Here is a 26,399-nt window from a genome sequence, read left to right on the forward strand (position 1 = left end):
AATTAATATATTGTGTGTGCGTGCGTGCGTGTGTGTGTGTGTGTGTGTGTGTGTGTGAAAATTAAGATAGGTGAATTTCATTCACAGAGCTCTATCTTCATGGAATTCATTTAGCTTATAGTTGGTATAATATTTGTAAAGACAGTATGATAATACCTATGTATCTACTTTATTGTGATTATTGAGTATAACTTTACAGAGGAATTCAATTCAATGCTTGGTGCATAGTAAGTACAAATAAATGTTTCTCTTTCTCCAAAATCTCTACTGTATCAGTCTATCATTTTTTCTTATTTTCTGTTCAATGTATGTGTTTGATGTTCTTGATAGAGAAAAGCCATACGGTCCTGTAACTTGTAGACATTTTTAAAAAGAAATCTTGATCAGGCATCTTAACTTCCAGAAAATTAAAATGGAAAGTATTTTACACTTGGAGGTGATAAAATCTTATAAATCTTTTTCTATAAATCAATGTTTCTCAATTTTCACTTCCTATTTTCACTTCTCTAAGGATAACTTTTAATCCCTTCTACAAATTTTAATACCACAATACTTTGTGCATGTACTGTATGTATCCGTGCAACATACATATAAACCATAAGATCATTTTTCACCCTCTTAGAACAGAGGCAATGTTCTCCCCTTGGGGTCAACAGCACAAACCAGACTGAATGAAAATTCTTACCTTAGCCATCATCATCTTAAAGGCAAACCACCGCTTTCCTTTACCTTTCCCAAGAGCTCCTTCATTTTCACTCACAAACTTTTTTGCTTCCCTGACAAAATAAAACAAAATAAGAGGTAGGTGGAAGTGGGTTGAGACTAACAGAATACAGATGGAGGGGACATTGAATTTTCTTGGTCTGCAGGCTTATTGAAGACAAATGAACCTAAGCTATATCTTATAACCTAAAGACATAATGCAGGCTTACAATTTTAAATTATGGTCAGAAAGAATAAGATATTTTAGTCTTACTTATTAATCATTTGGAGTCATTGAAAAACAAGGAATTTATGCTAAGAGTAAAAACAGAGAACCCTAGCTCTTCTCATTTCTACCACCTATAAAACTGAAGCTGAAGTTTATGTCAGACTTTGGCAGTCAGAAAGTTTATTTTAAAATACTTTCTTTCCTTCTTTCCTATGAATTCTTTTTTAAAAATTGCAAGAGAGAGAGAGAGAGAAAAGGAGAGAGAAAGCAGAGGGTTTAGTACAAACTGACAAAGAAGATACTACTGACCTGGTATTTAATCCCATGAAAGCAATTATTACTTAAAACAGAAAAATCATACTAGAAAGAAAATGGGGTTGAGGGAAACAAAAGAAATGCTTTTGGTCTCCCATTTAGATAGGGCTTTAATTTAAACTTTAACATTATTCCCAAGTATTTATATATTTACAGAAATCACATTAGTGCCAATGTGTGTGTTTAAAAAAAAAACAATAATTCCTCAAAATGAATAATGTGAACATGTTAAATACATTGCAATTTTTATAACTTTATATGGTAATGGTTGTTGGATGAATGTTTGTGTCCCCCTGTCCCCCCAAAAAAAATTTGTATGTTGAAGTCTAATCCCTAACAATGGTATATGGAGGTGCAGCCTTTAGGATGTACAGTCACATGGTACTGAACAACAGGGGTGTATTCTGATAGGGACAGATTCTGAAGGAATACATGCTGAGAAAATCATTGTTAGGCTATTTTGTCATATCATGGCATACACACATAAACTAGGACGGTAATGATGTCATGATTCAATATAATCTTATGGAACCACTATTGTATAGTCTGTCATCAACTGAAATGCCATGATGAAGTAAATGATTGTGATTAGGTCACAAGGTTGAAACCCTCATGAATGAGATTGTTACTCTTATAAAAAGAGGCCAGAGAGCTTACTAGCCCTCTTCCCTATCATATGAGGATACAACTGTCATCAGCTGTCTGCAGCCTGGAAGAGCGCACTACCAGACTCCAACCACACCGTTATCCTGATCTTGGGTTTCCAAACTCCAGAACTGTGAGAAATAAATGTTTATTTTTTTAAGCCACTCAGTCTACGGTAATTTGTTATATCAGGCCTAACTAATGAAGACAGTCATTTTGGTTGCTCTTTGGTTGATATATGAAAAGAACTTTTAAAAAGAGATGCAACGGGCTTTTCTTATCTTCTCAGGATTCGGACAGCATATGACCTTTGTGTTGCAGAGTGACCTCTGTCATGATAAGAGAAAATTTCAAACCTGGCTGTGGTTCCACAGGTGTAACACTATCATCGGTTGAATTAAAAAAAAAAAAAAAAAAAAAAAAAAACAAAACCAATGTGTGCTTTTACAGAGAAGACCCTTTCACAAATGGGTATAAATAAGCTTCTTCTTAATACACAAAGTAAACCTTAAAAGGTGAAGGAATGGTGCAGGATTTTGGTGTAACATGTTTCTAAGTATCCACGCTAAACTCGTGATTTTACAATATGCTATGATCAGAAACCAACTTGCACCTGCTAATTTATCCAATACCAGGGAGGACTGTCTCATTACTAACCTGTGGATGTGAACCCACCCATATTCTGGCATATAAACACAAGCACAATGATGAAGAATATCCTCATTCCTCAAACAGAATCCCCAAAGCATTTCCTTGATACCAAGGACAATGAGAGAGTCTACAGAGTGGGAGAAAATCTTTACCACACCCACTTCAGAGAGAGGACTAATCTCCAGGTTGCATAAAGAACTCAAAAAACTTAACACCAAAAATACATATAACCCAATCAATAAATGGGCCAAGGAACTGAGCAGATACTTTACAGGAGAAGATATACAATCAATCAACAAATATATGAAAAAATGTTCAACATCTCTAGTAATTAGAGAAATACAAATCAAAACTACCCTAAGATTTCATCTCACTCCAACTAGAATGGCTATTACAGGAATACAAGCAATAATAGGTGTCAGCAAGGATGTGGGGGAAAAGGTACACTCATACATTACTGGTAGGATTGCAAATTGGTGCAGTCACTCTGGAAAGTAGTACGGCGATTCCTCAGAATACTTGGTATGGACCCACCATTTGACCCAGTTGTCCCACTCCTCAGTTTATACCCAAGGTACTTAAAATCAGCATACTACAGTGATACAGACACATCAATGTTTATAGCAGGTCAATTCACAATAGCTCAACTATGGAACCAACCTAGATGCCCTTCAACAAATGAATGGATAAAGAAACTGTGGTATATATACACAATGGAATATTACTCAGACATAAATAAGAATGAAATTATGACATTTGCTGGTAAATGGAAGGAGTTGGACAATATTACGCTAAGTGAAATAAGTCAATCCCAAAAAACCACAGGTCGAATGTTTTCTCTGATAAGTGGATGCTGATACCTAACTGGGAGAGCAGGTAAAAGAAGAATAGAGGAATGTTGAATTTTGTAGAGGGAAATGAGGGGAGGGAAGGGGGCAGCGGGAAGAAAAGATAGTGGAATGAGACAAACATCATTACCCTGTGTACATGTATGATTATATTACTGGTGTGAATATATTACAGGACTGGTGTGAGTACGTCGTATACAACCAGAGAAATGAAAAGTTGTACTTCATTTGGGTTCAATGAATCAAAATGCTGTCATGTATACCTAAATAGAACAAAAAAAAATTGCTAACTAGTATAAAGAGAGTGTTTTTATCGGATCTGACCCACCAACTTCAGCAGATGCACACATACATAAGGTTTTAATGTTACACTTTCTTGTTTGCCTTGATGCCCCTCCCCGTCTCCATTCTCCAAGAGATCCCCTCCATACATTTCAAACCAAAGGAGCACCAAATAGCAATCTTAACTACTCCTTGCTCCTCACTGAGCAGTTTCAGGTAAAATTATTCATTTGTCAGAAATCCTGGGATACCTTTAAAAGAAAGCCAAAGACCATAACATGAGCTGATAATAATTGTTCAGTAAGAAGAACTTCTTAATCTCCCAAATCTGATGTTCCCAGGACATCAGAAAGCACCCCGATAGTTTGTAGACCCAGAAGAAGGGACATGGGCTGGACAAGTCAGTGACTCAGTGAGAGAACATGCCTTGACACTATTTTCAGGGCTGACCTTTGTAATGAGCTGGCATGGCTTCAGGACAGAAGAAACTAGTCTCATCCAATCCTGTCCTCCCTAATAACAGATTTCTTAACCAGAGGACATCTTTCATTGAACAATTGGAAACAAGGCACAAAAAAGAAAACACATAATATGGAGATAAATACAGAAAATATACATCACACTAATGTGCACATGACCAAATGAAAGAAAAAACAAGTCTTAAGAAAAAAACACAAAAAAAGTCTTTGTATTTTTCCTATTGTGAATCCATTTTCCTCCCCATTTGTATTTATCTGGATCATTTAAAGGGACTTTACTACATGGCTAAAATGAAATAGGCTTTTTGTGGAGAAACTTTGAATATCCATTGGCCCTAAATCATCCAAATGTCTGACTGAAAAATGCATGTCATTCCCTTGAATTGCATTCAACAAAAGCTGCCTGCCAAGACTGTAATCTGGTCTCCAGGTCTCAGAACTCAAACAAGCCCTGGTATATATGCACAGCTCTCTGAGCTGTAACCCCAGACCCGGGGATAAATAATTGAGTGAGGTCTATTTAATGACAATAATACCTGGCCTCATCATTCATTTATCAACCCCTTGTGTTGGTAATTAGAATAATAAGGTTTCATGGGCTTTCAAGAATGCTTTCACAGTTAGTTAAAGAAGTACACTTTGGCCTAACTTACAAAATAGATAATTTACCCATAACACATGATACAACCCTGATTACACAGAATAGTTAGGACATGCAATGCTGCTTTTGACACTTTCTCATCCCAGGAAACATGCTCCCTGTTTGGGTTAGGTTAAGCTGACTTTTCTTCCTCTTGTTTTCAGTTTGATAGTATGATGAAGCAACCAATTTATTGCTCTAGTAAATGAAAGGCATTTCAAAATTGCTGTTTAGGGAAACTGTAATCAAACTTGTACTCATGAACACTCCTCAGTAAAGAGATCAGAAGAATAAAAGTGTTTTTTTTTTTTTTTCCTAGTAAACACTGCCATTTATAAAATTAACCAACAACTCTGACTTTCCTTGAAATATTTTTAAGTAATTGAAAGAGAGTCACAAAGCTAAGAAGCTTTTTAATGTACAGATTACATTAAGATTGAAAATAAGAACCACAGTCCTCTTAGGTAACATAACTCCATAATCATACTGGTGTAACTATTTAAAATTATCCCAGTACTGGAAGCATAATTCAAAACAAGCGGTATTTTAAAGGGGATACTGGTAACAAAGGTCCTAATGATTTAGATGCTTAGTTGTTTCATCTAAAAAATGAAGACAATAATGTAGCTACTTCACAGAAATAAAATATGCACTGAGTTTATGACAAATCACAAGAGCACTATAAATAGTAACTATTATTAGCAGCAATTGAATTAATAAGGCTGTTCTAATTTCATAATATTTATTAAAACATGGCACAGAAATGAATTTCAACACTTCTAATTGAATGTTATAACAACCGCGAGAAGACTGGATGATAATCAAATTGCGGTTCTTGACTGACCCAACCTTGAAATTACTATGGGATCTTTTAACAGATCAAAAGTCTTTCTTCCCACCCCCAGATTACTTAAGTCACAATATCAAGGAGTGAGATAGAAGCATCAATATTTTTTAAGTTCCACCAGAGGACTCCAAAGTGTAACAAGTCAGGGGAAAAATTTGAAACTAAGCTAAATTTCATTTGCTGTGACTACTAAATTTAAGAGCAGTTATCGAAGGGTTGGGCTAAAAAGGCACTTTCCAAATGCAAATTGTTTTGAAGTCCCCTTGGATTGGCAGTACTCTATATATTCTGATGTCTGGTAATTTCTCTAAAGGATAGCTTCCTAACTGGGCATTGGAAAATAAGAAATTAAGCAGCAGCAAAAACTGTGCACTTGCATTTATATAACCTTTTAGTTTGTATCTCTAACTTATTTTCATATACTTTCTTGTAGACACTACCCTTTCACACCTGTCTCTGTCTCTGCCTCCCCGCCAACACACACAAAATTTCACAGCATAATTGCCCCTCCCACATAATCTCACACCCTTTGTTTCTTTCAGCCCCAAAATTGGTTTATAACATTTCCTTGCGTAATGGTCACATGGTATAATTCTGTTCTGTACATCACTCAAAAAGTAAACAGAACAGCAATGAATCCACCAATGGCATGTGAACGCACATTGGTCTTCTCACACACTGCCAACAGGAAACCTAGATTCTCAGTGCATGCACATTTTCAGTGTGTTTGCCAAGATTTGCATGGTTTGTTGTGAGCACTGCAGTACTAAGGTCTTGTCACTCAACCCAATAAAGAGCATAGGCCCAAGGGGAGCAGGCAGGCAGGCAGGCTAAGATGACTCGAGTCAGTCACATAACATGGTAAGACTTTTCCCAGGACAGCTAAGCTGTTTAGATTGTCTTCTAGCAATACATTAATGTGAAGCATTTCTTTCTGATTATGGATAAATATATAAACTATTCTGCCAGCTTCAAGCTGAAAGTGATTGTGTTTGCTAAACAGCATGGAAAACAGCTTATAGAAAGTTTTTGGTGAGTAAAAAGTTTTGTTTGTTTGTTTGTTTGTTTTTGGTTTTTATTAACTTCACTTAATGGTCATACCCCACTTTTTACCAAAAAAAAAAAAAAAAAAGTATAAAATCTGTGATAATTATGCAGTTAAATACATTGTATTTTAGACTACCAAGTGAAGGGTTATGGAAAAAAATATTCCTACAAGACAGCTCCCCAAGAAAAATGAAAGGACAGTGTGGCTCCGGAGGAGGGAAGGGAAATTGGTCAAACATTCTGTTATGTATAAAGCTGCTCCCCAACCCACCAGGTATAGCCATTTTGCCCGCCTCCCAACCACTTGTCAATCTGTGAACATTCTAGCTAGCTATTGGTTCATCAGTCAGCTTGCAAGTATCCTTCTCCATGATTGGTCCCCTGTTAGCCCGGCAGAATTCAACTGTTTTACTGTAAGTTCCCCGCCATCTTTTTCCTTTCTTCTGTCTGTGCTACACACTTTTCTCTATCCTCCTGGCTTTCCACTCCCTCTAGTGCACGCTCTTTTCTTTTCCTTTCTCTTTTCCTCTCATTTTCTCTCTTACCCTGCAGGGAGACACTGTTTGCTTAATAAATTCCCTTATGTGACTTCCCATGTCCGGCCTGGTTCCATGGAAATTCCTTACACATTCAACCTCTCCCAGTTCACCCTTTCCTAATAACAATGGGCCCTACAGGAAAGGGGCAAATACTGAATGCTGGGCCCTAAACTTTGACCTTCCCCCATGGCAAATTAGTCCTAAATGGAGGTACAGCAAATATTGAAACTCTGGGAAACAATTGATCTCAGAGAAAGAAAAGCAATGGGCAAGATTTGAGTATTCATCCCTCGAGATCTGGACTCTTATCTCCCCAGACAACGAGTTTCAACCTTTTTACAACCACCCTCCTAAATTAAAGTTTTAACCTGTACAACTGATGGTTAAGTCTGCACGTTCATGGCTTCCAATGATTACATCATTGTACCCTATAAAACCAAAATCCCCTCTGTAACTGATGGCCATTTCCCTATCCAGAAAATGGGCCCCATGGCACCCAAGTCTATGAAAGAATAAAGGCTTCTCTGAGTCCGTTGAGGTCTACTTCCTGTCCTTTTGCACTTACACCAAGACCTCTAAAATGTTATCATCAGCAAACATTGGGGTGACCTGTGTATAAAGAGTTCTTAAGGAAATTTTTTTCTTAAGCTCTGATGACAATCATGGAGATATGTTAAAGCCAGATGTTGATATTGGTGAATAAAGCAAAGCTTGGGCAGATCAAATTAGTATGAAATTCAGAGTTATTACCCACAGAAATCCTTCAGACTTGGGATAACTTCTTTGCTCCCTGGGGCCCTAAAACAATGCTAATTTTCACGACTGGCTTAAATGTCAACTAAAAACTCAAACACATATTATTCATTCCCTAAAGGTCAGTCAAGCATCTCAGGGTAATTTTAGATGAATCAAGGGGGGGGGGGGGGCGGGAAACTGGGCTTTAGTGGTTTGATATATTTAAGAAAAAAAAAAAAAGCGTACTAGATCCTCTTTCTACCTGCTGATTAAGTTTTTTCCTAATTCTGCTCTCTGCCTGGTTGATTTAAAATTCAATTTATGCTTTAAAAACTTCTTTGTATTATAGTAGCAGGGGAGATTAGACCATAGAGATTTCCCCAGGAGCCAAAAGCTTGTGCTGAGTTTTAAATACCAGTTGCAGCTCAAACTAGCTTTCCTCCATAGAATTCCCTCAGAAATTCTAAGGCTGTACTATTATCAGCAGAAATGACTGCAGGGCAGCAGAATATAACACCTCAAAATATATTACCTAAGTATTACATGATGCATTATGCAAAAACATGTCCAAAATGTGCCCAAAATATGGCATATCGGTTATTTTGAGCTGAAGGTAATTAGAAGAAGCAGATATAAGGAAAGGAAAGTTCTCTGCATTCCTATTTGCCTTAAAGCAAAATATGTTTGTTAAGACATTCCTCCTCCCCTCTCTAGCAGGAAAGACACTCTCATCCACCCAGAAAGGGACACAGAGCAATAAACAGGTTTTCTCTCATTTTCCTTTGTTACTCTAACTTACAGGGCCCAAGCCAATGGACCTAAGACAAGGGGAAACGAGGGATTTTTCCACCCCTACACTTTATACAATCAAATTAAAGCCAGAATCGGGGACAGGCAGTTAGTGTAGAAACAGGGGATCAGGTCAAATCCAGGAAATGGAGGCCATGAAAGCCATCTGCCTCTGGAAGTTGGAGACTGCCCCTGGGAGAATGGAATGTCAAGGATCTCTGGAGCCCATTGATTACCAAATTTACCTGCCCTTAACAAGGACCACAGGCAAGGAGCTACTAATTAAGGCCCCCTGGGCCCTTACCTGGCTGAATCACTTTGGCCCTCCCCCTGACCATTTGCTTCTCACTTTATGCATCTCACCTGCAAAACCAGGCCTAGTCAAATAGGTAGGAAGGAGAAATAAGTGGGGAGAGAACTGGAGAACAAAAGAGACCTTAACCTATAAAACGTGTAGGGCATGCTCACTTCTGGGGACTCTAGAACATCAGCCATGGCCCCCTTCTCCCTCCAGGGAGAAGTTTGTATTATTACTACTTTTAAATAAAAACTGCTTAATACGTTTGCCTTGGCATGCTTCTCTAGTGTTCAAACTTCAACATTAGAGGGAGCAGAACTCATCACCGGTAAACGTCGGTATAAAAATTATTGAAATGAATTCTTTCTCATTATGAGAAGTTATATAATGGTAATATTATAAATGTCTCACTGAGTGTTCTAAGTTCTATGGCAACCATTTTATGATTTTTGTTTTGTTTTGTCTGTGTTTTAATAAGCCAATTGAGCTTGTGATTAACAATACTACTACCTGAAGATAGGGGTATATGTGGACTGTAGTGCAGGGGCCATATGCTAAGGCATCCAGGAATTCTCCAGCCAAATATTACTGCTTTGGTGTTTGAGCAGAAAAGAAATTTGAGAAGAATGTGACCTTAAAGCCACAAATGAATCTTCAAATCAAAAGCCCTAAACTAAGAAGACAACCTCAACCTAAGGCCTTACCTCATCACCAAAAATTTGCAAAATGGTTTTTTCTCCCCATTATATGAGAAAATTATTCTTAGAAATAGGCGTGGCACTGAACAAGTAGATTGTCGTATGTAACTATAAGGAAGACTGTTATGGGTTTGGATATCAGGTGTCCCCCCAAAAGTTCCTATGTTCATGCAGGAATGTTCAGAGGTGAAATGATTCGATTATGAGAGTCATAACCTGATAGGTCCAGTCCAGCTTGAGTGGGCTAACTGGGTGGTAACTGTAGGCATGTGGGGCATGACTGGAGGAGGTGGGGTCACTGGGGGTGTGCCCTGGAAGGGTCCATCTGACCTACACTGAGGCTCCTTCTTCTCTCTCTCTCCCTGCTTCCCAGTTGCCGTGAGCTAAGCAGCTTTCCTCCCACCAGTGACCCAGCCACACCTTTCTGCCATGATGTTCTGCCTTACTCAGTCCTCAGAGCAATGAACTCAGTGAAACAAGGATTAAAACCATGAGCCAAAATCAACTTTTCCTTGTGTAACTTGTTCTTGTTGGGTATTTTGGTCACAGCAACAAAAAGCTGACAAACATAGACCCACCTAAAATTCTAGTCCGTATGTAAATTTATTTTATTTCTATCATTTTTTTATTCTCCCTTTTACTTAATCACTTTTTCCAAATCTTAACTGACTGGTTTATTGTTCTTTTTTTTTTTTTTTTTTTTTTGGTTTATTGTTCTTAGCAATATAGTAAATATCTGAAAGAAACAAAAGAGGCAGCTATATGTTCCTTTCTGCAGCCTAAGCTGTACTTAGAATGAGATATAAGACCATAAAATAGTTACATCACAGTGCAAGACAGGCTTGAAGTGCAAAGAGAGAGGGAAATGGAAGCTTGAGGGTCGTTGAAGACACTGTAGATAATATGGGTAGATAAGAATTAAACTGGACTCCGCTGGGATTGTGACTCGGTGATAGAGCGCTTGCCTAGCACGTGTGAGGCACTGGGTTCAATTCTTAGCACTGCATATAAATAAATAAAATAAAGGTCTATAGACAATTTAAAAAGTATTTAAAAAAAAAAGAATTAAAGTGGACTTTATGGAGCTGGTAGGATTTGGGTAGGCAGAGAAAGGCATGTCAGGCAACGGTTTTCAGGAATTTTTCAAACAGTGGAGATATTTCCACCATGAGTCACACACATTATCTGCATCTTAGATATACTAATATTTGACTTTTTGCAATACCATGTACAAGGCTTGGTAAGCAGAATGTGCTAATTTTGCTTGGCTTATATGCATTCTAATCAAACATGTCCTAATGAATTCTGAACACTGTGAAGCAGAATTCTCAGGGTGCTGCCTCTTGAGTGAGAAGAACTATTCTGTTTTTAAAATTTGGTAAAATATAGATATGTGTTCATATCTATACCTTTTAAACATTTCTAAGTATTATGAACTTTTTTTTTTCAAAATGTCAGTAATATTTAGGAGTGCTAATTCTGAATTGTTGCAATAGAAAACCTTCATTTTCTGTTGGAACTGTGTGTTCTTTTGAAGCATGAGTGGGCAAGCAATTTAAAATTATTTCGAATCATGGCGGTTCAGTCAGCTCTGCAAATAATCAGGACAACCTGGTAAATCTGATTGCTTGCCACATGATAAACTTAGATCTGGAAGACTGTCCTAAGCACTTGGGAAATAAAACTTAGGTGAGGCTGTCCACAGAGCACACCATGTCCCAATGTGAGCTAGTCATTCTGCTGAATTGACTTGTAACCTTAATATTTCTCAGTGTCTTTCTATGGCCTCCTTTCTAACATATCCTGACCCCTCTGGTCAAGAAATACAATATCAGTATATACATAATATATAAAAGGTAATTCATCCAAGAGTCATGTATCTTTATATAGATAGCTGAATGGCATATATATACACACACACACACACACACACACACATATATATACATATATATACATATAGTAGAAGAATCACCAATACAACATTTAAAAGAACTGATTCATAGTATTTAAAAATTTCTAATTTTCACAACTAAAGAAGAAAATTTTAAATACATTATATTGAAAATACACAAATATTTCCCTTTCTTCCTCTTATTAATATATTTTATGTTATGCTAATATAATATTCTCCAAACATTTACTTTTGGTATTACATTTTAATAAAGTCTAGTTATTATAGCAATAAGTTTATTTAAATCCCCCCAAATAACATATCACTTGCTATTCCTTTATCCCATATACAAAGGCATCCTCAAATGTGCCTTGGCATTAGATAAAACAAAGGGTTGTTTTGATAATAAGCTCAGCAAGGACAAATTTCTCTTAATTCTTATGTTGTGCTTATCATGTGCACGTTAGTGAATTACTATGTCTAGATCATTTTAAGTGATAACTAAAGCATTTTTCCTTTTAATCACCTATCAAAAACAACATATTTATAGGTAGTCTGGTAAAGATTATGAAAATTATCTATTGCTGATATATATCTAAAACACTAAAGTGCAAGTTCAGTAAGTTGCTATTTCTCAAAATTGTTGAGGGGTAGGATACTCTGGCAAGATGAGAACACTGATTTGGCGAGTCTTACCATATGTAATATATTGATGGATCATACTGCAGGAAATAGTGTATGATGACGTACAATTAAGATGATCGTGGACTTGGTGGGTAGCTTAGTGGTATGGAATGTGCTTAGCATACAAGGGTGCTAGATTCAATCCCCAATACCAAAAACAAACAAACAAACAAACAAGATAGTAGCTACACTCCATCTCTCTGGAAGAAAAATTTAGAACTTTCTTATGTTTAATATTCATTATTATCATATTGTAATTTTAGAAACTCTGTTTCTTTGAAGTTTCTTTATTTGGGGATAAATGAATGTTTGTATCAGTAAATAACATTGATTGCCAAGAATCTTGGAAAACATCATTAAATATAAGCATGTTTTAGACCCACTTTTTTTACTGATTAATATCCTTCCACATACCCATTTGAGCAGAACTCAGGCTGACATAACTAGACCATGTATTTGAGATTTTGATGCTGGTATAAGAGCAATAAATACCTTCATGACTTTCTAGAAGAAACAGGAACAGTAGCTCGGTGGGCCACTTGCAAAGTCTGCCAAACCAAGATGAAGACAAGAATGTCTCCAGATAAATGTAAAATGATACAGTGGAAACTAGAACGATTAAATCATGAAACATAAAGGAGGAGACTCTTGAGTCAATAAAATTATATCATATATTTCATAGATGACTTCCTTAACAATTGAAAAAGCTTCCAAAACATACAAGTTCCAAAGAAAAAGCAATACTTTTTTGCATTTGATTCCTTTTAGTATTTTATAAGAAATTTAAAATTATTTTAAAATTATTAATAAAATTAACCACAATAATTTGCTAAATACTCACAGCTCTATAGCATGTATCAAAAGATTAAATTCTGAGACAGACAATTTCCTGGTACATTGTTCTAGCTTAATAGAAGTATGTAAGGTGAAGACTGGTTATTAATTGGAAAGACTCATTCCAATGCAATGAGAATAATGAATCAGATTATTACGACAGATGAGCGCTATTATGAATGCTAAGAGGTTATTGACCTCGAACGAGAACTGATTTTATCTTGACTAAAATGTTCTCCTATTTAAGGTGAATTTAAAAAAAAAAAAGCAGAGGAAGAGGAAGAGACAGAAAAAAAAAAAAACTGAAGCTCTATGGATGCTAAAAATTTGGGAGGAATTTTTAAAATATAAAATGAAAAACATTTAGGCAGGTGTTAAGATGAAAAAAATAGGATAAGAAGTCACTAATACACATTCAACCATTATATGGAGTCCTAAAGTTATAGAATAATGTTTGTCTTTCTCATGGGCATTCTAATTCAAGCATTTCATTGTTGATTACAGATTAAATAACAAGCAATTCTTACTTTAGACTCTACTCTCAGTTGTTTCCAATTAGTTCCCTCTAGCATAAACTTGGTTAATCAAAGGACATTTCTAGATTCCCCAAAAGGCATACTGGAGCCAACTCATACTGGCTCTAAAAAACCACTGATTATTAAACTTTCAGGAATTTCTTAAACTACTATTAAACTGCCAGTAGTTTGAAATCGGTCATAATGGAAGCATTTACACCATGGAAATTGGCAAATACTGCAAAGCAGGGCATTCAAACTAGGACATTCCTTGTCCTTTATTCACTTCATCTGTCATCCAGACCCTTTATATATTCCAGTCATGTTCATGGTTCTCTTGCCCTGGGAACTAGTGTCCAACAACAACAACAACAATCACTATTGTCATCCCCACATAGGAAGCAGTACTGTTTATAATATTTGGGGCACTATGTTAGGCTTTGAGAAAATTAAGAACAATAAGATATCTTTCACATCCTGAGAAGCTCAAAATCTCTTTTGAAAGGAAGATATATAATTCAAAAAATGCAATACAATGCAGCAAACAAGAGATCCCAATGAATAATAGAGTCCTTTTGAGTCCTATTACTATAGGAATTGGCAGAGAAAGGAACTCCAAGGACAGTTGAACTCAGGCCTACAAGAAGCACAGGATATCAAAAAGTGGAGAGGAGGCTGCAAAGAAGACATGAAACATACCTAGCATGTCTAGAGGAGAGTAAGCCTATTTTATTGGGAAACATGGTTCAATGAGTGGTGTGACACAATAGAAAAAGCAGGATGTTTTGGAGATATAGTAACCTGGATTTTCACAGTTTGGGCTCTGCAAGGCCACTTTATCTCTGTCAATCTGTTTTCTTATCTGTAACATGGAGATGATTTTCTATTTTCTATTTTCTATTTGTCCTTATAAGGAACAAAGGAGTTAATGTGTGCAACATCAACTAGCATAAGATCTGATACAGAGTAGACACACACAACACACATACACACACAAAAAAAAATTGGATCCAAAACCTTATGGTCATCATCAATAAGTGAAAAATCAATTTAGAAAGGGAGCTGGAATTCAAGTTTAGGTGAAACTCATAGGCAAGGTCAATTCTGTGGGCCTGTGACTTAGGCTGTTAGGACCCCAGTCTCAGAAGAGCCCTGTGCTCAATCTAAGTCTCTACCATTGCCATCTTAAAACTGTTAATAATTGATGTTCTTAATTATTTTTGAAAAGGAGGTCCCCCATTTACATTTTTCACTAGGTTCTGCAAATTATGCAGCTGGTCTTACACACAGGATGTGTTAAACATAGCTAATAAGTAAACAGGTAGCATATGATACACAGATATAATCGATGTGTTCTATACAGAGTACAGGTAAGTTAGTAAACTGTAGCACATACCAAAGAAAGACAAAATAAATATGACAAACAAGAACATTATGATTACAAAAGGCTGAAAGGAGGAAGTCATGATCCTGCCACTTTGGGACTGAATACCTGTCTCCACTAACCTGACCACTCAGTGGAGTCAGTCTCTCCATCTGTTTCTGCTCCTCTCACATGTGCTCTGCCCAAGAAATACAGATGGAACCCATAGCAGTTCCACAGGCCACCTGATGTGCTACTGTTATGGTTAGGTGTACTCATCCTGTGTCATTCCAACAGAGCAAGTGCCTGTCCTTTTCCCAAGTCACCTTGGCTCTGTGGGCCCCTCTGGAACATCAGTGTTTTTAGCCACATCATCAGCAAGGTAGTAGTGACAGGACAAAATGGCACCAGTCACATTCACGATAGAGCATTGAGATTCTGTTGCCTATGGTCCTACTCTATCGCCTCTCTATCCCCATCCCTCTAATTGATCCCTTTCTTTCCTCTCATTTCTCAGGTATTTAAATGATCTGAATAAACTATGTGATTCTTGAGCCTTGTGAGTTGTTCTCTGAGCCTTTCAGACCTGTGACCTCTGGGAGAGCTTGCCTCTCAGTACACAAGAGACCACCATCACATCCTGGCAATTTTCCACCAGAGAAGTTCAAATCAGCACTCCATCACCTGTTAGGTATCTGGCAATAAACAAAGTTACTTCTTGGAGATTCAGTTTTCTTTATATGTAAAGTCAAAATAATAATATCTTCCTTGAATTAGTATAGAGAGTGATAAATGAAATTGTGCAAGTAAAATAATAAGTAACATGCATTAAATGATTACTATGTGCCAGGCAGCATTTTAAGTACTTTATATCTATTGACTGATTTAATCCTTTCTATAACTCTACAAAGTAGTGCTAACTTTATCCTTACATAGATTTGAGGACATTGCAGAAGAAGAGGTTGAGAAATTTGCCTGCAATGTACTGCTTGACACTGTGTATGAACTTATTAAGTAGTGGAAAAATTGGATGTTAATGTTGCATTTTGATGGACAAAATTCAGAAGCATTAATTACCTACAGATTCTCCATTCTTCAGATGAAAAAAATAAAAATCCCCTGTATCCTAGATAATGTGATGTACAAGAACTGAAGGCCTATACTTTGGTTGAGCTTTTGTTTAAAAAAATCCGAAACAGTTGAAGTGTGGGTGTTAGTGAGTGTATACACATATTTAAAAGTCCTCGAGTGGAATCTTTCATTTCTTCACTGTATCAGATGAAAGAAAGGCATTTGTGAATCAACATATAAATCATGATTATTGCTCATAAAAATCTTAAGTTTCAAGAAAGCTGGAGAGAAAGGTATAAGGAGAGGAGTCCAGGAAATAGTTTCCCCAAAGTTTTCCCAGATAACTCCAGCAAAGGAAATCAACTGTGGTCTGTTCTCACTTTTCTAGAAATGTATTAGTTCCCATTACCAACAAATAAAATAAAATTATATTTAAAATGAAGGAAGTACTATTTGATGAACAGAGACAGAATAAGGAGGAATGTTGCCTTAATGGCGAGCTGACAGTTTCAAGCACCTGTTAAGTGTAAATGAAATCCTAAGGGTAACTTTCTTGGCTTTACTGGGTGTCTCATTAATAAATCACCAGGCATAGTCAGCCAATGGACAACTCCCAGAAACACTGAGTCAGGGTGCTACAAGAAATTAGAACAGCTGATATATGTATAAGAGCCAGGTAAACTCTTTCGTTACCAGAACAAATAACTAGTTCTTCCCAGGAGACAATTTCATGAAAAAGTATAGTTGGGGTTCTATACCTTAATCTGTGGACTCATGAAATGTCAGAACTGTCCTTTTCCCAAAATAAACATTTCTAAATATCCAGCTCAGTGCTGTTTTTCACCGTTTCTTATTTTAATTGCCATAGAAACATTCCTTCTTTAGATAAATGCTTTATATGGAAGTTTGATGGTTTGGATGTGAGGTGTCCCCCTAAAGCTCATGTGTGAGACAATGCAAGAAGGTTCAGAGAAGAAATGATTGGGTTATGAGACCCTTAACCCAATCAGTGAATTAATCACCTGCTGGGATTAATTGACCCATAACTAAAGGCAGGTGGGGTGTGCTTAGGGGAACTGGGGCACTGAGGGTGTGGCTTTGGGACATATATTTGTATCTGGCAAGTGGAGTCTCTCTCTCTCTGCTTCCTGATTATCATGTGAGCTGTTTCTCTCTGCCACACTTTTCCACCATGGTGTTCTGCCTTAACTCAAACCCCGAGGAATGGAGCCTGCTGTCCATGGACTTAGACCTCTGAACTTCTTCCTCTACGGTTGTTCTAAGTAGATCTTTTAGTCACAGCAGCAAAAGGTCAGTCTGTTCTGGTTGAAACTGCCATGTGTCCAAGTGGTCCTCCCTTGGAACTCTGCCCTCCTTGGCTTGAACTGATCCCACCAAACCACCTGACCACTGAGGACAACATGTTGAAAATCATGGGCCACGATCTAAACTCTTCACTTTATAAAGAAACTGAAGGTCCAAAAGGTGAAGTGGAGATAACTGTGAGATCACAATCAGTTTTCTTCATTTTCAGGACTAAACTTGTTCTACTATAACAAAATAAGGTGGTTGTTCATTTAGATTTAGTCATAAAGACTTTTAATTTGCTACACATAACATTCTGATATAGTTAAAGGCTTTGGGTTTCAGGAGGGTAAGAAGTAGACCAGTTATTTTCCACCCAGGTGTTTTATTTCAGCCGTGGTGGCTGCCACCAGGTTAGAGCTGCCACATTTCACAGGTAGGAAAGATCTAGTCATCCCCAACTTATGAGTCAAACCCATGAACAAAAAGTAGAATATAATCAATATTTTCATTGATAGCTATTTTTAAGTTAGGTAACTAAAAATTGAAATTGGCTTACAGATAAATGGAAGCAGTACCACTATTTCCCTTTTCCCCACTTGTCAATACATGTCCCACCCGGTTTAATAAACTGTTGAAGAACAGCAGAATGTCTTCTGTTTCTCAGCATGGAACACAGTGGTTCTCAGGCCTCACCTTTTGTCAGTGACTTTTAGAATAAAAAACAAACATACATATTTTGGGCCAGCACCTGCCTCTCCACCCAGAGATTCTTATTTCTTATTCACTACAGGAATGTGTGGAACTGTGGAATTAACCATCTTATTACCTCCATCCCTGAGGATACTCCTGTTCCAAGTGGTAGATGTTCTTGGAAAATGTGGAAACAATCCCCGAACCGACCACAGCATCCTCAGAACCACAGTTGAAGCTTTCCTGAAGCTTTACTCCATAAACCATCTTGAAACCCTGACCCTATCTAAAATCTATTTTAGAAGTTTCCAAGTGTTTCAGAAGGTGTCTTGGGTTCCATAGAATTAGCAGAAGCAAAACTGGAGTTAATTCTGAATTATATTATAATAATATAATTCTTAGAAACACTCTCAGAGTAGATTTCTCTGAAAGAAACAAAGGATGAAGGGAAAACTGACCGACTCCTGTGCCTGAGCAATACTGGGGTAGAGGAACCATCTCATCCAAGCCCCACTGGGGGACATGAAGTCATGAAGCTCAAACCAGCATTCAAAAACCCACAAAGAGAGATAAGTCCAGCACTGTACACCAACAGCTTGATCACCAAAGAGGCTGACGCCAAGAGAATCAGGCTGGCTGTGAATATTAGCACCCCTTTGCCGAGCTGGGAAGCTACAAAGTAGAAACCACTCCTGGCCATGAGGAAGCATCTCCAGACAGTGAGCCTTGCAGACAGGTGAGCAGCCACAGTGTTTTTTTTTGTTGTTGTTGTTGTTGTTGTTTTCTGAGCCTAAATGTGCACTTTCATTCCGCACACTGACTTTGGCTTTGTTGTTGTGATTCACTGTCTTGGTAACATGCCTAGCTTGCTCCCCAGATGCCCTCGTGGGAGGCAGCAAATTCAAATGCCTACAAGGTCCAACCAACAGAATAAACAAGTGATGTGGACTCCTTGGGAACTCGGCAAACTGAAGCATGAGCGAATATCTTATGAAAGGGGACAGTCTTTGCTTAGCCCCAGCTGTTATTTTCATATAGTAATGTGGGAACCAATCTTCTGCTTGTCCATGAGAAATAGCAGGTGATTTTTTTTAATGTAAAATTTCCCACAATTAAAAGTTAGCCAAAAAAGAAAAATGACTATTATTTAAAAAACAAAATGGTTAAAATAGCAAATATATTAATTTTGCTATGCTAAAAAAATCAAAAATTAAAGGAAAAGAAACAAAAAAAATATGTGGGCCAAATAAAAACTACCTATGTCATTGATTCAGCTGTTGATTCCCATTTTCAACCTCTATCTAGTGCTAGAGCCTTGTATTGCCCTTCTTTTCATGTCAATTCCTATTTCTCCACGCTTTTCACAACTCTTTAATTCCTAGACTCCAGGGCCCCAGAACCTGGAATCTGCCACAAGATTACCTTAGGGTATGTTTTAAAAGATCTAAGAGTGGTCTGACCCTGGACTCTGCCAAATTGTCAAGATGCTCTGTACTTCCTTTCGTTGGAACTTCAAAATCTGGTAATTAATGCAGACTGCTACCAACATGTCACCACGCCCCCAAGCTCCTAAGGCCTGCCTGTGGCTGGGCCTGCTCCCACTCAGCCCTTCGAGATTCCGAACCCTCTCCATTTCTCCTGTCATGCTGCAAGTAACAAGACATTATTAAGTCTATTCTCAGAAGAAATAATAATTATGATTGGGTTTCCCAGTCAGGTGCTATGTTCTAGAACCATGCTGTTTCAAGTGAATTATCTAACTTTATTTTTCCAATAACCTTGCAAATACAATTTTGTAAGAAACCTGAGGTTGGAGTAACTACACATCTCATCCAATTTGGCACAGTCATTGAGTGGATGATCCGAGATTCAACTCAAGTTTGAAGCCTGTATCTACTCTACTGTCCTACATGGGAGATATATACAGGAAAGACAGGATCGGGTATTTCTACAAGGGGAGATACTCTTTGATGTGCTTCCTCAATTTTATGCTTTGAAACCTCACAATATTATCACTTTCCAATTTTACAACTTTGTATATATAGTTACCTGTGACTCCTGCAACATTAATATTTCAAAATATATTTGGAGATTTTAAGGGCCTTTAATATCTCAAAAAATATTTTAGGGGCCAGCATAGGGCTGCCAAATTTCTATTTTGCAAAGTAAGGATGCTTCTAAATCTATAAGTTAACATCATTATTACTTCACTAAATGAAAATCATTTTAATGTACAGACACACACGTGCACATGTGCACATACTCACATACATGATTAGTACCCCATGAAACAAGAACTGCTGTTTGCCACTGCCTTTAATCACGATGGATATGTATGTGTGTGTGCACATGGAATTCCCAGATAATTGTAATTAGGTGCAAAAGTTTTCCAAGGAGAATATTCTTTGGAACTTAGAAAACCTTATTCTATATAGTAAAACAAAGCTATAATATTATGACTATGAATACTTTGATTATGATTAGATATCAGACCAGAGGATAGCAGAGGATAGATCTAGAATATCTTCAGGTTTATTTCTGGGTTTTTAAAATTTGTTTCATTTTTTTGCATTTTTGGATCTGAGATAACTGAGATTCCAGGAAGTTAACGATTTCCTTAAATAACACAAGATTTTTTCAGAGCCAAGATCAGATGTGAATTTTATTGATACCTACTTCAGTTCTTTTATCCATCACCAGAGGTAATAATAACTATACTATTGTTTTAACAGCATTATTAGTGAAACAGACTGCGGAGAGGATAGTTTTGGAAATTAACCAAAAATGGTTTGTGGAAAAACGATACATGTGGCAAAACTGAAAGATGGAATCATAGCTGTCAACACAGACACATTCTTTTTTGCACACCTGGTCTCCCCCAGCTATCCAGGCAAGGGAATATAGTATGATCCTCAAGGGAGAATCTGCTCCCATCCCTCTAAAAAGGGATACTCTTTTGATTTTTGCATGTGAGAAGTTTATGAATCTGTGTGCTCTATGTTTGCAACCATATCAGTAGTCAATTAAGAGTGAAATTGGGTCACTGATGTGTTACCAGGGAATAGCTATTAGCATAACCCTTAATTGGAATCCTATTTATTGTTCTGTTGGCTTAGTATCTTCCCTGTGCTTTCATGAGAGCTGTCCCTTGAAAAGATCATTTGAGTCTGGGAACCTACAGAGAAATAAGAGTGTACAACTGCTCACACTTGTAAAATTCAAATACATTATCTCTTTCAGGGAATGTAATCAATGTATTAAACTAAAAAAACTCCAAATTAAGGAACAGATGTGGCCACAGACATTATAAGACTCTAAACAATGAATTTGCTTATAATTGTTCTCAATTTATAATCATTAGCCCAGTCTCTCTTGTGATATGGGACATAAGTGTGTTGTATGCACATATGTAAATATGTATATAAACACATATAGTGTGCACATATATGTTACATATGTATATATGACTATAAGCAATATGAGTGTCAAATATATGTGTGTGTATATATATATATGTACATATATACAATACTATCTATAAAACATAGGTAATGAAGGGATTTAGGAAATCAGTAACAGGGAAAGTGTTTCTACATACAAAAAGTGGCAACATACTTGAGAACTTCAATTTTCTTCTCCATCTTCCAGGGTTTGCATTTGACAGTAGCAATCGTTTGTCTCTTCTCATCTAACTCTGCCTTCAGTCTTTCCAATTCCTCTGCATCAATTTCCTCTTCTTCTTCCCTATAATGGAAAGAAGAAAACATAAGATTAGGCTTTGCTTGACTTTCACACTTACAAAAACTAATAACAGATAGTCAGCCTCCCTGCCCCCTTTCCATAACACCTCAGTGTACAGTCTAAGACCCATCAGCACCATAACCCACTCTGAACATTGTTGACTGGGATTCTCATGACTTTAAACAATAGTGGCATGCTGATGTTCTGAGAGTAAACTGTTCTTTTATATCCATGGTTTTAACTAGAAAATCTATGGAAAAGATAGATCTACAAAGATATTTCCCTCTTCCTATGTTTCAATAAAAATTTTAAAATTACGATGGATAGGTATTTGAAGTGCCCTTAAATTTTTTGTTAGCCCTGTCTCAAGAAAATGAGGGAAAAACTGAAATAGGGAAAAACAAAAATCTATTTCTCAAAGGCAACCTAATCTGTTAATTAAACTCAAAACCTCAATTGATAAAATTCAACTTTTAAGATATTTTGGTGGAACCGAATCCTTTGAAGATAAGGAATTTAGTTTCTTACCAAGCAAATGAAATGTATCTTCTCTGTGTTCCTAGTATTACAAAAAACATACAGGGTCCAGATATCACAGAAAACAAAATCTAAACATGAGTGACTTGATTTTCACTGGAGGAATTTAATACTGTATTATAGAAATATAATTTTTGATCACAGATTATTGCAGTTGTTAAGTTATTGTCTCAATTACAAACACAACCTTTTATATTTACCATTGTGGTATTGGGGTTGGGATTCTAAGTCACTTTTTTGCTTTTGCAGTTGGCTCAATTTTATATTCAGGCAACAGGGGTCACTAGGAAGGGACTCAGTCTTTTCAGTGGCTTCCTGTGTCTGTCCCCCCCCCCCCCCCATTGCTTCCTGTTTGCTCCCTGGGGTGACACTTCCTCCTTAGCAGTACCTCACTCCAGGAGCTGAAGGGCCTTTCCATAACTGCAGGGTAGTCTAGTGTGCCAGTTCTATTAACACAAGCAGAACCAGCTTCATTGCCTCCCCCACAGGGACAGTCCACTGAGAGTCAGCCTCCCTGAGAGCTCTTTCATCACTAGGGTTCCTGCGGTACACTTCGGAATTTTCATTTCAGTCTTTCCATTGTTCTTTCAGCCGTTGGCTGGCTGCTGCTTCCTGTGTTGTTACCACCATAATTTAGTTTTCTTTTTGCCTTTTCAGTAGACTAGTTAAAAATTATTTTATTTATAACTCCTAACATTCTCTTAAATTCTCTTAAGTTCAATTAGTTGTTGACATCTCTCTCCTCACTAGACCCAGACTAATAAAGAAATTGTAGACTCTTCAGTGTTACTCAGATATATTTAGTTATTCACTAAGCTTGCGATCAGACAGAGGAATATGATAAAGCTATTTTAAAATCATTAATCATAACACAGGAGGACATATTCATTGTTTTACCACCCACCCTCGAAAATGACTATGAAATTCTTTCTTTGCTAATCTACAGTTTGTAAATGATGACATTTTTATCAAAACAAATTTTTGTATTAACAAAAATTAGCCCTCTAAAATAACACTTCCTATACAAAATTTGTATTTTAAACAATTTAAATATTTTGGTTAGAGTAATAATCCTGTTTTAAGGGGCTGGGGTGCTTGCCTCACATGTGTGAGGCACTGGGTTCAATCCTCAGCACCATGTAAAAAGTAAACACAATAAAGTTATTTTGTTTATCTATAACTAAAAATTTTTTTTAAAAACCCCGTTTCAAGAGAACTGTGGAAGTATATTCTACTAAGATACAACTCCAGTTGCCAATTTTATAAAACTGCTAATTTTATAAGAACTAATTATTTACTTCTTATAAACTAATTATTTAGTTCTTATTAAATCCTATGTCACTACATAACCTAGGCATAAAATACTTAATTTTTTTTACTACATCTATATTCATAGTTGTTTATATCTTCCTATTTGCCAATTAGAATCATATGTAGGCTGGTGTAGCTTAGGAGGGAAAATGGGTTTTACTAAAAATAATTTCCCTATAGCTCTGTTTATATCAAATTTTACAGATGAGTATTTTACTGAAAACTAGAAAAATTAAAAGAAAATGCCAAGAAACTATCAAGAATGGAGTCAATTAGAAAAGAAAAAAAAGGTTTAACATTAATAATTTTATTATTTGATTTAATTAAACTCTTAGCTTGCCTACCCTTCTAAAATAGTTCATGATATTTGCATGTAAATACCTAAAAGCTTTACATTACTGAGCTCCCATTAAGAATCATATATAAAACAGCATCCCAATTAATTCAGCACTGTCAAAGAATAAGAGAATGAGCAATTCAACATGTGGATTTACCGTGGTGCCAAAGCATATTTCTCTATATGCTACCTTTCAGGAACAATTTACTAGAAACCTTTCTAATACTAATGCTTTATGTGTTTAGCCTATCCAAATTCTCAATCCTTTAAAAATCGTAGGAAGTATCTTTAGTAGCCTCTTTTCTGATTATCCCTGTGAAAATGATTTTTACTGCTCTAAGACTCCACACTACTTGGATTTTACTTCTCTGGAACTTAAAATTATTCAAAATAATTTGTATTTAAGTGGCTTCTCCCTTATTGCATTATGAATTTATGGAGCTGGAGAAATATTTATTGAATAAATGTATATGTATAAAACTTTCTTGAATGACTTTGTGTTATCATCCTGAGTCAAAAGGCACTAGAATGTAACAATGGCCTGAAAGATTAATATGTATGGAAAGACATTTATTCCCATACTGAATGATCTCAGACTGGTATATATATAAAGTCTTTGTTGTTAAGTGTTGATTGCTGCTGGAAGGATCATGCTGTGCTTCACGGTTACAAGGCTGAAAGATAAGTTACCTTCACATACGCAAGTAATTAAAATATTACTCTTACCAGTATTACAGGGAAACCACTTTTCTAGAAATCACTCAAAGAAAGGGCTAATTTTATGAAGAAGATATAGCCTACATATGTTTCATCTTCTAAAATTTAGGGCTAATCTGTTCAAGAAAGGCTTTCTATCTTAAGTTTGATTAAACAACAGTTGTTAGGAAAAAGAAGACATAACATGCTGAATTTCTCTCTACTATGAATATATTACCTATTCACTTAAAACTGGGTCAGGAAAAGCCTGTAATATTATTAGAAATACTCCAAAATGTCTAACAAGGCAGTGTTTTTTTAAGTGTTCTCCAAAGATAGTTAGTATTACAACCTTAGTTTTAGTTGGTTTTAAATGTTTTGTTAGTGCAAGAGAAATTCTCTAAGGCATTGCTTGGACATTTAAATAAAAAAAAGACCCTGAATTAATTAACCTAAATAAATGTGCCCTGATTTGCCTACTAATTTTCTTTAAAATATATTTGCTAGTAAATTTTCTTTTAAAAATGATTCTTTTAAAATAAACAATAGAAAATGGACCCAAAAATATTGATCAGAACTATAGTCATCATAAATAATTGATGATACTATTTGGAATAAGATACAAATTGTGTCCATAATACTATAATTTACAAAATCTATGGAAATAAAGCTTGCCTATGTGGAGGAATGGGAAGATAGGGAGGCGCACATGAGTCATTGTGGGCTTCTTAAAATCAAAATAGAGTGGGACTAGCCAAAGAGGCATTGGCATAGCAACAAGATCCAGCTGACTCATGTGGTTCTATTTTCTAGAGGTTGAGCATTTGACATGAGGTTCCTAAGCTAAGGAATTCCTGCCCAGTTTACCTTTCTAGAAGGATTTTTCTCAGACATAAATAAAGAGGAAAAGCAAATTCTGAAACGTAGCTGGAATCATGCATACATTTATTAATGATGTTTTCTCAGTGAACTATCACTGAACACATAGACTTCGCTAATATGACATATTACTGCATAACAATAGCATTAACGATTGTAACATGAGGAACTTAAAATTGTGTTGCAATTTATTTTTGCAAGGAGAAAAGCTGCTTGAAAAGAAAATACAATGTTATGGTTTGGATGTGAAGTGTCCCCCAAAAGCTCACATGTGAGACAATGCAGAAAAGGTTCAGAGGAGAAATGATCAGGTTGTATGAGTCTTAACCCAATTAGTGCATTAATCCTTGATGGTATTAATTGAAGTGGTTGGGGTGTGGCTGGAGGAGGTAGGAATTGGGGTGCAACTAGCAGGTATATATTTTGTGTCTGGAGAGTGAAGTCTTTCTCTGCTTTCTGATCACAATGTGAACTGCTACTCTCTGCCACCCTCTCCTGCCATGATGTTCAACCTTACCTCAAGGTTGAACAGAGGAATTCCTCTCAAGCCCAGAAGAATGGAGCCAGCCTTCTATGGCCTAAAACCTCTGAAACCCATGAGCACTCAAATAAACCTTTTCTCTTCTACAATTGTGTTGGTCAGGTCCTTTTAGACACAGCAGCATAAAAGTTGACTAAAACATACAAATAAAAATATCAAAGTCAAGTTGAAAGCAAGTGATGTATTAATACTCAAAGAAGAAAGAGATGGAGTTATGAAGAGGGATAAAGAGCAGAAGATAGGAGAACTGACAT

At 36.5% G+C, this 26,399-nt stretch overlaps 1 protein-coding gene across 1 annotated transcript in view; it reads right to left on the bottom strand.

Moving 5' to 3' along the window:
- TMC1 (transmembrane channel like 1) overlaps positions 1-26,399 on the bottom strand; it is a gene marked incomplete at its 5' end in the record, with an annotated part of 125,085 nt that overhangs the window by 86,775 nt on the left and 11,911 nt on the right. The window contains 2 exons of the mRNA XM_079112144.1: positions 686-776; positions 21,719-21,847. Of these exons, the coding sequence (XP_078968270.1) occupies positions 686-776; positions 21,719-21,847 (220 nt within the window). The remainder of the gene's footprint in view (positions 1-685; positions 777-21,718; positions 21,848-26,399) is intronic.

Source organism: Sciurus vulgaris, assembly GCF_902686455.1.
Source record: "Sciurus vulgaris genome assembly, chromosome: 15".
In the NCBI taxonomy this organism is placed as follows: Eukaryota; Metazoa; Chordata; class Mammalia; order Rodentia; family Sciuridae; genus Sciurus; species Sciurus vulgaris.